At 38.2% G+C, this 17,394-nt stretch overlaps 1 protein-coding gene across 1 annotated transcript in view; it reads right to left on the bottom strand.

Annotated features, from left to right (window-relative positions):
• Positions 1–227: 227 nt before the first annotated feature.
• LOC124777262 (protein crossbronx homolog) overlaps positions 228–17,394 on the bottom strand; it is a 55,827-nt gene continuing 38,660 nt past the window's right edge. Inside the window, exons 5-7 of the mRNA XM_047252592.1 lie at positions 15,161–15,348; positions 2,885–3,053; positions 228–1,865 (exon numbers count right to left, since the gene is read on the bottom strand). Of these exons, the coding sequence (XP_047108548.1) occupies positions 1,782–1,865; positions 2,885–3,053; positions 15,161–15,348 (441 nt within the window). The 3' untranslated portion in view covers positions 228–1,781. The remainder of the gene's footprint in view (positions 1,866–2,884; positions 3,054–15,160; positions 15,349–17,394) is intronic.

Raw genomic sequence — 17,394 nt, forward strand, 5'->3', positions numbered from 1 at the left:
ATTCAAGAATTTGATGTTTCTGACTTTTCCTTTATAGAAGCTGTTGATATATAATGATGTGGTTCATTTTCATGTGACATAGACAAACAGGCCAAATGGAGTAAAAATAAAATATTTATAATGGAGAGAATAGGAAGGAAGCATGAAACATCCAGCCTCAATAACACTAAGTTGTTCCTCTAATGTTTCACAGGAAACATGCAAGCATAGGGAGACAAAGGTACAGTGAAATCTGAACAATAATGGCAGCAATGTGCTGGATTTACTGTTCACTTATTTGCAATGTAGTACAATAATTGTTTTATCTCTTAGCTTAAAATGTCTAGGCAGCAGTCACAGAGTTAGACAAGATAGCAACTGAAAAGACATAGTTCTCAGTAAATTGTATTGTTTTGGGCATTCATGCCAAAACTGAGTTACAGTCCCCAATACTTAGATCACAAAGCTTTGTGATGATATCATAAAGTTTGATTTAAATTACAATGTTGCTTTGTACATGAAGCATTTAAAAGTACAAAGCAGGAACTTTGAAACTTCATTTCACACAACCAACATACTAGTACAATACAATCTTTTAGCAACTCATATATACTGTAGTTGCCATTTAATAAAATATACCGAGTTATCACTATAGGACATAGAAACACTGACACCAACAAAAATGAAATTTCTGATCAAATAAATAATGTATTTCGTGTATTTTGGTTAACAGTAATACTGATAACAGTTTCATTACTTCTGGAGTATTGCTTCAGAAGAAGACACAGTCTTTATTGTAATCTATGCAACTCCTCTGCACCAGATATTTTTGTACTAAATTATTGTATACCTTCTGTAAACTGACAAATACTATCCTTTTTCATTAATATTATTTCTACAAAACTTACGAATCACAAAAGTTGTTTAAATTCTGCTGTTCTTGACACTTCTATGAAGGACTGAAAATTTGGCATTTCTGATGTATCTTGGCTCCCTGAGCAATCAAGATTCGTCATCTAGTTCACAGCATCAAATACAGGGGCTTACTAAAAACAGATTTTCACAAATGTCAACTGGGGGATAAAGAACTTTCAACCATGGTGATGAAATGTCTTTACAACTCTCCACAGCAATTTATAGCACACAAAAGATTTCATTAACTGATATTATACAGAAAATGGTAACAGTGTGAACCTCAAATAATACATGATACACTGTACATTGTGCGTGTTAGTCACCAATGGTATTATCAACATCATAAAATACAAATTCTCATGGCTGAAGCACAGAGGTACACTCAAACTTAACTATAAACACGTAAGACACAACTATGGTTGATTAACTGTACAATGGAAGACCAACAAATGTTATTGCTTAGATCATACATCCCCTAACACACACAGCTTTGCACACACAAGAAGAATATTAACTATAAATAACAACATGTTATTTGTGTATCACTCGCAGGGTACATTAAAATGTAATGTTGTTTTAAAAGAATAACTTTACATTTGTTCAAAATTATGCTTCAGGAGACAGTCCATACCAGCACAAGAAAACCACAGAACTGGCATCAGACTGTATACATACCACCAATTGAATGTTTACCTTTCTTAATAAATGTACGAAAACTTTGTTTTTATAAAACCCCAAATTCCACAATACAAAAATTATTTTATCCTTATTACAATATAAATAATTTTTAAAACTGGTTAACAATTACAAGACATAACTTCCAAAAATCCTCACCTATAAAACATTTTAGATTCAGATTTTTCAGAAGTATCTATTTCATACAAATATCAAGAATCTGGCTTCGAAAAAGGCTGAAGCGAACCTGGCTGCACCCATGACAGTCCACCAGACCGATTCTCATTGTTATTCTCCTGTGGAAAATATTTTCATGATGTTATTTCAGTATGGGAACACTGAATAATTAAATGATTTGCATTTCAAAAAGACAAGTGGGTGGCAAAGTACAGTAAGTTAAAAATAAGTCCCTATGTGCTAACTGCAACACTTTTAACTTGTCTTATTTCTATGGAAGTTATGAGGAAAGAAAAAGAAACAGAATGAAGATGTACACCGTACAAGAGCACAAGACATTTTCAGTTACTCTTTCTGTTTGATATACTGTTTAGTTTACATTTAATATTAATTTTCATCCATATAACTCCAGTAAGCTCGCAACCAAATTACACGTCGGAACTTTTATGTAGTTCATTTGTTAAGAGAAACTGAAAACACCTGGGAAATGAGAATAAATACATAAAAGATCTTAAGAAGCACAGTGGAAGGAAAAGGCTACTTTGAATCCTGCATTTGATGCAAGAAAGCCAAATATCAATTTTTAATATGAGTTATGATAAGTTCAGTCAATGAATGAAGATGTGACAGCTTCTAAAAGCACTATGAATGAAACCTCAAGCTTTCAGAGATGTAAATTGTTGTTCACAGATAAAAGTGTAAAGAAAGTTATCAGATACAGCATTAAGACAGCAAAACAACATTAACAATGAAAACAGCAGCCCCCAATGTTCCACCCCTTTCTCTGTTCCAATTTAGGAAAAGAAACCTATCACTAGGAGAAGAAACCTACATAGTTCAAGTTCAGTGTTTGTGTGGCTAGCCTGTGGATGGCCAGAAAATGAGTCATAAGGTGTGTGAACAATATAAGTACGTGGCCAACCAATCACTGCTCATAATGGAGAGTATATTATAAAATCCAGGTATGGAGAACAGACTGCAAACTTCATTACACTCTCATCATGTTACTATTGTACTAACAATAAGTTAATTGAAGCTATTGAATGAAATATTCCGAGATTTTGAAAAAGAGGACCATTATTTTTGTTTCCTAACTAAACCATATGCTAAGTAAATCTAGAAAGTTTACTTAACTAACCTTCATTCTAATGATGGACTCTCGGACTGGTCCATGCACTTCATGATCATATGGCTCAAAGCAAATGTAATGCAAATCATCTGTCGGTGGTGGGTCATAAACATGTGCCTGGCTTTCTTTCACACATTCCTGAACTCTTTCTTGGAAAGCAGTTGGATTTTTTGAGTAACTGCCACAGAAGGAAAAAAAAGGATTATGTGTACACACTGATAAAAAGTTTAGTGGATTTCTTGCTGAACTGCAACATTTTTTCAGCTCTTTATTTTACATGCAGAAAAAAATTAAATTTCTCATTTAATATACTTTTTAAAGTGATATAGACTGCACATTACAAAATTGTGTGTGCATCAGAATCAAACAAGAAGGAATTACAAGTGTCTTTAAAATACTGAGTACAAAATGTTATATGAGAACTTCAAGAAGAAAAAATTTGAAGCTTACATTAAATTTTCATTACTAATGGCTACTAGACAGCACAGTAGTCAGAAAATAGGTAGTAATTCATTTGCTTAAGGAAACTGTTTGGAATTACATTGACACTTGTTTGAAAAAATTTGAAGCTTACATTAAATTTTCATTACTAATGGCTACTAGACAACACAGTAGTCAGAAAATAGGTAGTAATTCATTTGCTTAAGGAAACTGTTTGGAATTACATTGACACTTGTTTGAAATTCCCATGTTTGTATGTAAACCGTTTGTTGAACACCATGACTTCACACTTTGTTTCAGGCTCTACTTTCACAGCTTTAGTTCAGACTTTACTCAACATTGTAACTGTTCCTTATTTCACATTCTATTTCCATCCCAGGGCACATTTTATTTCCCTGTGAAAATTCAAAATGCTTCCTGGTGCGCAAAAGGCACTTTGTTTTGTTTTACCTCACCTGTTGACTCGGGGCTGGGAATTATGTGTTACCCAGTCACCTGTTACGCGTCAGACGCGTGGGCTGGCTTTCAGGAGCATACAGGGAGGAAGAAGAAAAAGAGGAACCTCAAACTCCGAAGTGGAGGAAGGATAGGAGAAGGTGAATGAAGAAAGAAAAAAAGGAACAGTGGAAAGTATTGTGATAATGACTACCGAAAATGCAGAATATGTTTCCAAAAACAGCCCACACATGTTCCCCAAGGGTGGGGAAAAAGAAAAGCAAAAGGATAGACATGCAGCATGGAAGGGAAAAGATGCTGAAAAGGCTGGGGCCTCACGGTAGCCAAGAACGAATCTGCCAAAGAGCGGCGAGCAAAAGGCATTTTGAAGATCTATGTGGATCTCTAATTAACTGGGGAAATCTGATGAGCAATTAAAGAGCTGAATGACACTTCATAAGCAATACTGTTTTGCAGTGTGCTAACCTTATATTTGGTATTTGTCTTTCAAAGTCTGTGTTCTACAGGTACATACTTAACATTGTTGAAGAACTCTGAAGCGGTATCTGGGGTGTGATTACCACTCTCAGTACTGAAGCTAAATGACAATATGAGAAACTATAAGAATAACAGCTGCACTAGTCAGTTCAAGATATGAATGCAATTGCTGTTAACTACACCGGTTACAGTGGCATATTTCACTATCATTTAAAATGTGAATGAAAAATATGTATCAGTAAACATATTTGGTGTCCAAGAATGATGACTATAGCAGATCCAACTTTATTATTAATTTCATGACAAAGTCCATACAAATATAGTGTGTCGATACAACTGATGTTATAATAATTTAGATTTAAGTATGAATGAAAATAAAGAAAAGCTATCAAGGACTCTGAGGGTTTGCAATTTTTGAGCATGAAGTCATATTAATGTATATGAGCTGTACTTAATTTTACCAAATAAAATGATGTAACATAAAAACACTGATTCTTATTTTGGAGCAGCCAGATACATATGCAGACCAGTGTGCTGCTTTAATTTTCTATGGTTTCTATACAGATCAACTGCATGACCCAGAAAATGAAGCCGTGTAAGTATTTGTGTGTGTTTTTGTTAGTTGGCTCTGGGGAAGGACATTGTCTGAAAGCTTAGCAATGATTTCAATCAAATCCATGTGCAACAGGCATATTGCTCACTCATAGATTATGTGGTCAACTCAAGTCCTTCCATTACTTGTATTTCATCCAGGATTGTCACATATTGCATAACAATTATGTAACTCTAACAAACAATGGAAAATCCAGGATGGATGTTACAATCGTGTAACTCTATTTTTCTAAAAAATTAAAGTGAGGAAATGTATAAATTTTCTCAATTTTCAACTTAAATGCCATGTGGTAGAGACCCCATCTGAACGGACAGAAAGGAAGTTACAGGTATGACACTGGAGAGAACTGAACATAAATATTAAAAGAGACATAATTGTCAAAAACACTTGCAAAAGCCTGTAGTCCTCTGTAGCTCTCATAGTGCACAATATTATGTATGTGTGCTGGGTCCCTCAGTTTTGCTGCTATACAGGATGGGAGTAAGTGACGTTTAAACGCCCCTCAAATATATTACATTACTATTTGGTAAGGAAAGTTCTGGCAGAATGTAAATAATTTACTTCCTAATATAGGTCGTTGCTCATGGGAATATAACAGAGATCATTTTTTGTGTTCCGTACCTCAGTCGGTTAAAAGGGGACCCTTATAGTATCACCTTGTCTTTTGTCTGTCTGTCTGTCCCACAGTTAATAATCAGGAATGGGTGAATGAATCAACTTGAAATTCATGTCACATACTAAGGTCTTTGGTTTGTTGGTAGAATAAAAAATTTAAGCTTCTAAGTCAGTACAATCAAAAGGTATGGCAATTTAAGTCATATACTTTGATACTCGCAAACTCACTCATTAAAAGCTGTAGGGTATGTCCTGTGACATATAATCATGAAATTTGGCACAAAGCAAGGTTTCACAGAACAAATAAAGGGGAAAATTCAAAAAACTATTAAACTGTAATGACATAAAATGAAAAATATCTTTTTGCCACTAGAACTTGTCATTGTAGTCAACACATGTCAAAAGTGTAATAGAAAAATATTACTGCACGCAAACATAAAATATAAGTTGTAGTCATGTTTTACTAAGTAAATAAAAATATTTTATTAAATATCTCTCTCTCTCTCTCTCTCTCTCTCTCTCTCTAAATACATAAACGGAAGCTCCCTGCTCACTTCTTTTTGTTTGTCCAAGACAGTCTCAGGAACTATTGTAGTGATTTTGTTATGCCCTTGGAATTCCCGGTATGTAACATTCAGTGTGCGAGTCCTACTTGCACTTGGCCAATTTTTTATGCTAGAAAGTATCCTACAAGACTCCTCCAGTGCCACAAAAAGTTTTACTTACATCCAGAAACAAGAATCCTCAAAAAGGCCAAAAGCTTTTGGTGGCCAGAGCGACTGGAGACAGTGGTCATGTGCGCATGAGGTGTGCTTGCTTGTGTAAAAGTGTGTGTGTTTTCCTTCATTTTCTGAAGAATGCTCTGGCCATAAGCTTGTCTTTTTGTTGTGCTTGTCTGCAACTCAATACATCATCTTCACAGAGAGTAGCAATCTATCCTTTTCATAATATTGTTGAAGACAAGCATTTACTGGATAATGTAACTGGGTGTAGGGCGTGGATGCATCGGAATGCATTGAATTAGTTTTCTGAACAAGCAACATTAAAATTGTGAGTCATTTATCACTACGAATAGATACTTCCAACAGACTGGGTTATTCAAGCCACAATATTACAAATATTAATAGTGTCAAATACACAAAAACATAAAAAACAGTTACAAGAACAAAATTAAAACTACTGACAGTATCATACATTAAAAAATAATTTCAAGTGAAACAGAAAGTTCTGTGGATTCCCAGCAAGGCAACAGAAAAGTATGTTAAAATTGCTGTATCACAAATTTATGGATTTGTGATAGCAACAATCCAATTACTCTAAATCTGCACTCAAATAAAGATGCAACAACTCAACTAAACGGACACTCTACATACAAAACTAAAAAGAAATTAAGATGCTGTCTGCAGCTCATGCAGTTTCATTTTGACACATATAATCTATTAGTACTATATACACAAAAGCTAACAGATGGATCATACACAGCAACACATATAATTCAGCAAAGTATAGTACGAAGCTGTGCACAGAGTTTTAATATCTCCATCAAATCCATGCTAGTTGTAACAATAAGATTGGCAACTGCAGTGAAACTTCAGTAATGTCACTGCCACCAAGAAGAAACACCAGTAGTTAGAAATAATTAAAGTTACAAATATAACCACAAAGAATTTTGTGACAGAATTGTTGTATTACATGTTCTAGTGGACTTGTCACATTAATTCTCTGTTATAATTTGAGCTTTCATGGATATCCACCACTGTCATCAGGAAAAAAATGGCTGTTAATGAAGTGATATAATCATAAAGATATTAACATCTCAGTCATTAGGGTCTTTTTCCTCGTTCCATTCATGTACGGAGTGTGGGAAGAATGACTGTTTAAATGCCTCCCTGTGCTCTTTAATTAATCTAATCTTATTCTCAAGCTACCTATGGTGGATATGCAGGGGGTTGCAGTACATTTTAGAGTCATCATCTAAAGCTGGTTCTTGAAACTTTGGAAGTACGCTTTCTCAGGATAGTCTACATCTATCTTCAAGAGCCTTCCAGTCTAGTTTCTTCAGCATCTCTGACACTCTCCCAAGGGTCAAACAAAACTGTGACCACTTGTGCTCCCCTTCTCTGTAAAAGTTCAATATCCCCATCAGTCCTCACACATTAGCAATATTCTACTATGGGTTGGAGGATTGATTTGTAAGCAATCTCCTATGTAGACGACTGCACTTCCCCCAGTATTCTACCAATTAACCAAAGTCTGCCACCCACAACAGAGCCTATGTGATCATTTTTCATAGCCGTATAATCCATACTAATGTTAAGTATGGGTTGACAAATTCCAACTGTGAAATCATTGATATTACAGTCATAGGATGCTACATTTTTTCGTTTTGTGAAGTGCACAATTTTACATTTCTGAACCTTTAAAGTGAGTTGCCAATCTTTGCACCATTCTGAAATCTTACCAAGATCTGCTTGAATAATTATGCAGCTTCTTTTAGATAGTACTTCATTATAGATAAATGCATCAGCTGCAAAAAGCCTGAGGTTACTACTAATATTGTCCGCAAGATCATTAATATACAACATGAACAGCAATCGCCCGAACATGCTTCCCTGAGGCACACCCAAAATTACTTCTACACGTGACTCTCCACCCAGGATAACTTGTTGCATCCTCCCTAGAAAAAAAATCCTCAATCCAGTTACAAATTTCACTTGATGTCTTATATGATTGTACTTTTGATAATAAGCATACATGCGGTACTGAGTCAAGTGCTTTCTGGAAATTGAGCATCTACTTGATTGCCTTGATCCAAAGCTTTCAGTATGCTATGTGAGAAAAGTGCAAGTTGAGTTTCACGTGAGTAATGTTTTCAGATGAATTCTGGTTGGCATGGAGGACATCACTCTGTTCAATATACCTCATTATGTTTGAGCTCAGAATGTGTTCTAAGATTCTACAACAAATGTCAAGGATATTGGACAGTAGTTTTCTACTACACTTCTTGTAGATGGGTGTGACCTGCAGTTTCTTCCAACAACTGGGCACAGTTTTTTGATTGAGGGATCTATGACAGATTATAGGGATTCCACTGGACCTGGGAATTTTGTTCAATTTGAATGATTTTGGTTGTGGCCAGTGACACTATGTTTATTTCACTCATCTTTTCAATAGTATGAGGATTAAATTGGGGCAATTCTCCTGGATTTCCTTTGTAAAGGAACATTTGAAAACAGAGTTAAGCTTTTCTACTTTTGCTGTCTCATCCAGAAGTGACAGGACACTAACTTTGCTGCCACTAATTGCGTTTACATATGACAAGAATTTGTTAAAGATCATTTGACAATATTCTGTTCTGGTAGTCATGGATGGCTTCATTGTTTTGCTCCCCTGACAGCCAAATGCACTTCATTCAGCATATATGTATCTATAGCCCTATGCTTTGTTTCACACCTATTGTGAAGTAGTGTCTGTTTCTTTGCAGTGATTGTACGCCGTGAATGGTCTCTCCCATTATGAACTGTTCTAATGAGTACATAACTATCCATTGCATGGTCAACTATTCTTTTAACCTTGAGCATTCCTCTACGTGCTCCTGTACTGTGCTAAAAGTTTTAAGTTTCTCATGGAGATATGACACTACTGATTTTATCTAGTTTACCGAATGCAGAAATCTTTCTAATTTTTTTACTTGCCTTTGTACCTGGGTAATTATTGTTGCTACATCTGTGTTATAGTGACCTATACCTGCTTCAATGTGGACATACCCAAAGAGGTTAGGTCTATTTGTTGCCATTATTTCCATCAAGAGTGGGGTTCCCACCTATATGTTCTAGGTAGTTTTCAGAGAAGGCATTTAGTAATGGTTCACAGGGCGATTTGTCACACCCATTCCCACAAAATCGTAATTTTTCCAACAGATTATTGGATGAAAGTCTCCCCAATATTACTGTATGATTGGGGAGCTTATGTACATGCAAACTAAGGTTTCCTCTAAAGTTTTTGGTTACATCAGGAGGTGAATATGGTGATCAGTACAAGGATTCAATTACTATTTGATGGCCATCCCTTATAATGAGTCTTGCCCAAACAATCTTGCATGCAGCTTCAATTTCTATCCTGGGGAGCTTGAGTTTCTTGTCTATTGGGACAAATACACCACCTCCATTTCCCACTAGCCTATTCTTTTGATATATGGTTAAATTTTCCTCAAAAATCTCATTGTTATCAGCTTCAGGTTTTAACCAGCTTTCTGTACCTAGTATTATGTGAGATTCAACACTTTTCAGGAGCGCTTTGAACTCTGACACTCCACTGCAAATGCTTCAGCAGTGTACAACTAGGATTATAATACTCTCCTCACCAGTGGGGGCATTCCTTTGGCTCTTACACAAATATTTTCAGGTCTCCTACAGTTGTATTATCTGGACTGGATGGAGTAAAAAATAAATAAATAAAATAAAATAAAAACAACCTCGTGTGCAACCCACACATAATCAGCTACCTGGGTAGCAGCCTCTGACGTGTAGTGCACACCTGACCGATTTAGGGGGACCCTACAGTTCTCAACTCTAAGGCGCAAGTTCGGGAAGTTGCAGCCTAGCTTTTCACAGACCCCCCCCCCCCTCCCCCCCCCCCCCCCCCATGTCTCTGTTTCAATCTATCCACTCAGCTGAGAACCAGGGGGGCCACGATCAATTCTGGGGACAGTACTGCAAACTGTGAGGTTCATTGAAACTCTGTGTGCAACGCTCATCTTCTCAACCTTCTGTGCTGGGCAATGGAATGATCCAAGCATGACCTATGAGGCTAAATGACAGGCAACATTTGTTCCAACATGCACCACAATCTGCAGTTGGCTGCACCCTCCCTCAATGGCTGCCAGAATAGCATCTTCAAATAAGGACCCCAGCTTACACACTGAGTGCTGCTGGTGTTCCTGTCCCCTCTGCTGAAACCACGGCAAATTCACGCCTTTGGTGCATGCATGGGATACAGGTCACGTGTGTGGACGCTGGAGTGTTCTGCGGTGCGGAACACAGTTACCTCTCTCTCTTGTAATCCAGACCTTGAGCAGAACAGACTTCTTTTTGAAAGGCAGAGCCTCTGGCTGTGCTTTTCACGACCCGCCACCAACATAAGTTAACATGAACTGCTTCCCTTTCCATTGCCCATTTCAATTAATTGTTTGTCCTCCTAGACTGGCCTAAACCTGGTAACTTCCAACCCTAAGTGTGCCCCTTGTATGTCATACTCTGAAATATATTCTCTTTATTGTATCTAATTTCCAGTTCTGTCATTTAACGGCGGCCCTGCATGCCCACTCTCAAGTCCTGACCTCCTGCACGTTGTCGTCATGAGGCATATGTAACAACCTTCTCCCCCCCCTTTCCCTGACCATATACAGTACACGACTCTTGGGAGCTCTCCGGCATCTGATTTGCTGCAGTTACCAATCGTTTGACAGTAGTCAGGGCGATTTCCAGCTGCATAAGAACGTCAATTAACACACCCCATGTGCGAGATTTGCATTCACGGTGGAGGGCTGCACTGTAGATGGTGCAGTTTTTTTATAAAACAATAAAAAATAACTGTAAACTAAGCTTGCTGATTTCCCATTTAATCTGCTGAGGTCAAAATATTAATAATTCTCTTTAAAAACTGAAGGTATTAGTACACAAAATGATATTTCTTTTAAGGCAACACAAACACCTGTGATAAAAATGACTAGTTTCCTAAAACTATATAGATTATAGTCACCAATAAACTTGAAAATAGCATTAATTTATGATAAATGTAGGTAATCTATACTCCTTTTGAAAAGGAAAACTACACGTAACACAATAGGTTAGTTTTAATATGTGCAACAGTAACTAGAACACATACTGTGAACATGTGGGGCGGCAGATTGAACTATTTTTATCAATTTTATGTTGTTTATATAAATGTTTGGTTTGTAGAATGTAAAACCAGTTCCTATTATTTAGAATGTTATTTATGCTGTCTTTCGCCGTTCTCAACACTGGCTCTCTAACTACAATATTGGCAACCAGAAAGTGATTAGCAAAAACGTGAAGCCTGTAATTAGAATTCCTACTGCCCACTTCAACTGAGAATACACTTATAGTTACAGCTTATAGCTCTGAGGAATTAGGAGATTGTCTGGGATTTATAATCAAAAACAGTCGTGAAAAAACGTCCTGTATTCTGAAAGTCACAGATGAAAACAAAAGAATCCACACAATCTAACTAACAGAGCAGTTCAGAGTCTAATGCGCTGATGCCACTATAACTGTCCAAATTAAATATTTAAAAGAATGCTCGCCATAATTTGATGATAAGGTTCATCAAATGCCACACTAACTAATGGTAGAATGTTTGTCCCGCGGCGGCACGTGAAAATACGACAATACGCAAACTGAAGATCGATAATTAAAGTCAACCCAGAATTAACACTTCACTCGAAAATGATTTCATGGCTACGCGTATCTCGAGTAACTTAATACGGCATCCGAGGCTGTTTGTAGCAATGATACCGATGCGACGCGACTCCCGACACAGATGGCGTGCTATTCAGCATCTGGAGAGAACTGGGGCCTTGCTTGCCTGATCAAATCGGCTCTCCCGACTAGCCGCTGGGCTAGTAATGCACCACTTTAAGTTACCGAATAAATCATAGCTTCTTTTGCTAATGGCCGGTGAAGCTCTTAATTTAAATGTGCATTCAGCACACAGGTAAGTAATCATAATAAAAGTTTGACATGGCTACGTTAAATATTTTGGGCGAGAGAATTAATTTAATTACACTGCACGCAGTAGACGAGCTCTGAACTGGCCCTTTGGAGATACGCTATCGCTATAGTTTTATAGGTATTCAAATGAAACTTCTCACATCCTTATGGTTATAGCGGATCTCCATTCTGCTTAAATATAAACATCCTAGCCTTATTTATTAGCCTAATTAATCTATCTTGCTTCCTTAATTTTTAAGACAAAACCCAGAAAATCATGAATTTCAACTAAAATCTTAATTTGTGAGATCCAGAAGACTGTTTCTATTAAATACGAGGGCCGTTCAGAAAGTAACCTCCGGTTGATTTAAAAAAATACACCAAGTTAAATAAAAATATTTTAATATATACATCTTACAACTACATCTTTGCACTATTTTTCTACATAGTCTCCATAGCGATTGAGGCACTTATCGTATCTCTTCACAAGCTTTGAAATTCCTTCTGCATCTAAGCTGTAGCACTTGTCACAAACAGTCAAAATGCCCTTGCATTTACCTTGTCAGAACTTTAAGCAAAGGTCATTTCAGATGTTAAATGGAAATTGTTACGATGCCTATGAAACACCTGTAGAAAATACATGGTACTTTGGAACAGGATCTGTCTGTACTACCGAGGTAATGACATAAAAATCTGCAGAGCCTTATTGACAATCTTACCTTTCATTCTCATAATATTGTTAAATTCCATCCTGGATTTTCCATTGTTTGAATTTCACAAAACGTCTGTGACTTTGCAGGTAATGTATGTGGGGGGGGGGGGGGGGGGGGCAGAAAAACCAACAACTGTGTTCTGCACATCTCAACGATCTCTTCATAGATACTCCTACTCTCTAGATTGTCTGTAAGGGTGTATTGGGCAACAACCATTTTTTGAAGATACCTGTGCTTAATGTGCTACTGATTTTCAGTACAGCACTGGGAAACAGTTCAAATAGACCATTCCCCTCCACTACTGACACATCCACATGGATAGTTTAAACAACTGGGGCACTGAGATCATGCCTATCCTCCACAGAGCACATCCTCCGTGTTCCTAAACAGTCAAAAGATTTGATCTCACGTCTCTTTCAGATTTGTCCAGTTCTACTTGATGATGTTACACAGAATGGAAGGCACATCTTATGCCAATCTTTTTGTGTTGATTGTCTGGATTTCTGTTTGCATTTTTCAAAACGAGCAGACCTGAATCCATGTGCCTGGTAACAATTTTGTCTGAAAACAGAGGTTAGCTGATTTATTTTGGCACCAAGAGAGTTCTCATGCAATATTATTTTAATTCTATGTATCAGAGGCTTCAGTACAGCTCTCTTTTGGGCAGGGTATTGTAGATAATCTGGCCAAGTAAGGCACTACCTTTAGATATTACAATGATTCACTCTTTCTTAGCTGTTAACTTTTCCCCAATGGGACACTGATTACCTTTGCCTCAACAGGGCACTGATTAACTTTGCCCAAATGGGACATTGGTCTCCATTATTTTCAAAAGGAATGTCAATTTTCCTTAACTAATATGCTGCAGTCTGCCAAGTATTTCAGAGCAATTTTAGTTGTGTCTTCACTGGAGCACAACGAATCGCTGTGATGATAATCTACATGCAAGTCATTTTCACCTATACTCTTGTAAAATGACATATCAGTCACTTGGATATAAAGTCCAATTGAACAAATATTTTCAGTCTTCCTCAGATTCTTCTGCAGATGTTACAAAGGTTTGAGAGGCAGAACAGTTATTTCCGTACTCTACAATCAAAGGTAAGAATCATATTTGCCTTACACTGCCAGTTCATTCTGGTAGGCATAATCAGATTATTTCCTTTGTTTTTGTATTGCAAGATGCATGGTTATTATAAAAACATTAAGCTACCAGTAATCCAGAAAATATTTTCAGGATAGGCTTGATTCACTTTGGCAGTCAGAAATCAAGTTGCTCCAACATTTTTCACATCTCTGAAAAGTCCAAATAGTGAACTTATTGATGTAATGAATACTTCCTACAGTGTGAGGCGGCCTGTTTATCGTCCCTATCCATTATCCAAACAGTACTTCCAAAAAATCTGTACACAGTTTTTCCCTCAATTTTTGAGTAGTAGTATGTGACTACTTCTAACAGGATCTTCCCAATTATGGGAGTACCTCTAGTTCAACATGCTGAATACATTATTTATTAAATTAATTAAGCTCTATAAGTAGGCATTTTTGAGTTACATAAGGTTTATTAACATTGTGTTACACATTTTGAAATATTAACTGTCACTATCAGGGAGTTCTGCTCTACATTTGAGGCAGTATCTGTTTAATGCTATGGCAGCATTTTCTTCCAGTGTTATCTTCTACACTGTTGGAACCTGCAACATTGGTTTATTTCCATTCCAGTCAGATAGATTCTGAGTTGGAACAGTCACTCATTTTGCAAATGCATTTTTGTGGACAGAAAAATTAGAGACAAATCATTGCATTACTGGCATCAATTTTGTTGTTATATGACAGACACTGTGGTGAAGTTTCATGTCTTTGGAAAGTTATGGTTAACTAAACCTTCACTTCTATATCCAGCATTACTGCAAAACAGTAGAGTACAATATGTATTCATTAATGTTTCATACTAATTTATCTGAAGAAATAAAAAGATTATCAAAAAATCATTTGGTACTGGATAAACAAGTTTCGAATTACAGATGAGCAAGGAACTGCACAATACCCGTAATAACTTTATAGCAATACTGACGTAGTTTCCCAGTTGCATCACACCTCACAAGGCCAGACAACCAAAAGTTGCTTAAGAATCCAGAGTACACAACCATGGCAGAGGGCTACTATACAATATGTTTAATCATTCAATCATAGTAAAAAAAAGAGAGGTTACCCAACTTCACTGCTAAAAAGAACTTACAGTTCAGATGCTTCTACATTTAATGGTATTTTAGTTTCCACCTTGTAGAAAGCTCGCCAGGTGTGCTGAAGTACCTGCCATATGTGATTTACATTTTTACACCATTCTGTGAATCCACTTCTGATGTCTATTTCGCCTGTTTCATTGCTGATCATTGGATGGAATATCTTGGACTGGAACACAATTCTCTGAAAGGTAAACCAAATTTAATTTTTTAGAGGGTGTATAATATCCAGTGGGTCTTTTTCTATAAACAAAAAATAAAAAGAGAAGTTAATTTTAAAATTGATAGCAACTGTACTGTAACATTTCCGTGCAGATCAGCAAATGCAGCTACCATAATCAAAATCCATCTCCTTTTCCTGTCAATTTGACACTACGTCACTAGATGAAAAGTCACACTATTCTACAAAAAGCAACTCAAAAGGTGAGCAACAGGATATAAAAGTACCTGCTTTGAAATGAATCAATCTTACAAATTTTGTACTGTTACCTGTTGTAACCTGATAAATTCAGTTACTACGTGCTTATAAAAATCAATTATTTGGAAAATGTGTCATGTGTGCAACTAAGCACATTTATCCTTTTTCAAATGTCAGGTTAAACATGACAGCAAAAAAATTATACACCTACTTATATACTTGTCAACAGCAATTATTTGCACACAGAGTCTCAAAGACTGCACCACAATACTTGGTCCACAGAAAACTTCCCAGCTTGATTCAGGGATCTTATCTTTCCTCTGTATTTAACACATTTGTTGAAATTTGGTGATACACTCCTGGAAATTGAAATAAGAACACCGTGAATTCATTGTCCCAGGAAGGGGAAACTTTATTGACACATTCCTGGGGTCAGATACATCACATGATCACACTGACAGAACCACAGGCACATAGAAACAGGCAACAGAGCATGCACAATGTCGGCACTAGTACAGTGTATATCCACCTTTCGCAGCAATGCAGGCTGCTATTCTCCCATGGAGACGATCGTAGAGATGCTGGATGTAGTCCTGTGGAACGGCTTGCCATGCCATTTCCACCTGGCGCCTCATTTGGACCAGCGTTCGTGCTGGGCGTGCAGACCGCGTGAGACGACGCTTCATCCAGTCCCAAAAATGCTCAATGGGGGACAGATCCGGAGATTTTGCCGGCCAGGGTAGTTGACTTACACCTTCTAGAGCACGTTGGGTGGCACGGGATACATGCGGACGTGCATTGTCCTGTTGGAACAGCAAGTTCCCTTGCCGGTCTAGGAATGGTAGAACGATGGGTTCAATGACGGTTTGGATGTACCGTGCACTATTCAGTGTCCCCTCGACGATCACCAGTGGTGTACGGCCAGTGTAGGAGATCGCTCCCCACACCATGATGCCGGGTGTTGGCCCTGTGTGCCTCGGTCGTATGCAGTCCTGATTGTGGCGCTCACCTGCACGGCGCCAAACACGCATACGACCATCATTGGCACCAAGGCAGAAGCGACTCTCATCGCTGAAGACGACACGTCTCCATTCGTCCCTCCATTCACGCCTGTCGTGACACCACTGGAGGCGGGCTGCACGATGTTGGGGCGTGAGCGGAAGACGGCCTAACGGTGTGCGGGACCGTAGCCCAGCTTCATGGAGACGGTTGCGAATGGTCCTCGCCGATACCCCAGGAGCAACAGTGTCCCTAATTTGCTGGGAAGTGGCGGTGCGTCCCCTACGGCACTGCATAGGATCCTATGGTCTTGGCGTGCATCCGTGCGTCGCTGCGGTCCGGTCCCAGGTCGACGGGCACGTGCACCTTCCGCCGACCACTGGCGACAACATAGATGTACTGTGGAGACCTCATGCCCCACGTGTTGAGCAATTCGGTGGTACGTCCACCCGGCCTCCCGCATGCCCACTATACGCCCTCGCTCAAAGTCCGTCAACTGCACATACGGTTCACGTCCACGCTGTCGCGGCATGCTACCAGTGTTAAAGACTGCGATGGAGCTCCGTATGCCATGGCAAACTGGCTGACACTGACGGCGGCGGTGCACAAATGCTGCGCAGCTAGCGCCATTCGACGGCTAACACCGCGGTTCCTGGTGTGTCCGCTGTGCCGTGCGTGTGATCATTGCTTGTACAGCCCTCTCGCAGTGTCCGGAGCAAGTATGGTGGGTCTGACACACCGGTGTCAATGTGTTCTTTTTTCCATTTCCAGGAGTGTATAAAAGTGGGATGAAAGTTGACAAGAAATATTTTG

This window comes from Schistocerca piceifrons, chromosome 2 (genome assembly GCF_021461385.2).
Source record: "Schistocerca piceifrons isolate TAMUIC-IGC-003096 chromosome 2, iqSchPice1.1, whole genome shotgun sequence".
In the NCBI taxonomy this organism is placed as follows: domain Eukaryota; kingdom Metazoa; phylum Arthropoda; class Insecta; order Orthoptera; family Acrididae; genus Schistocerca; species Schistocerca piceifrons.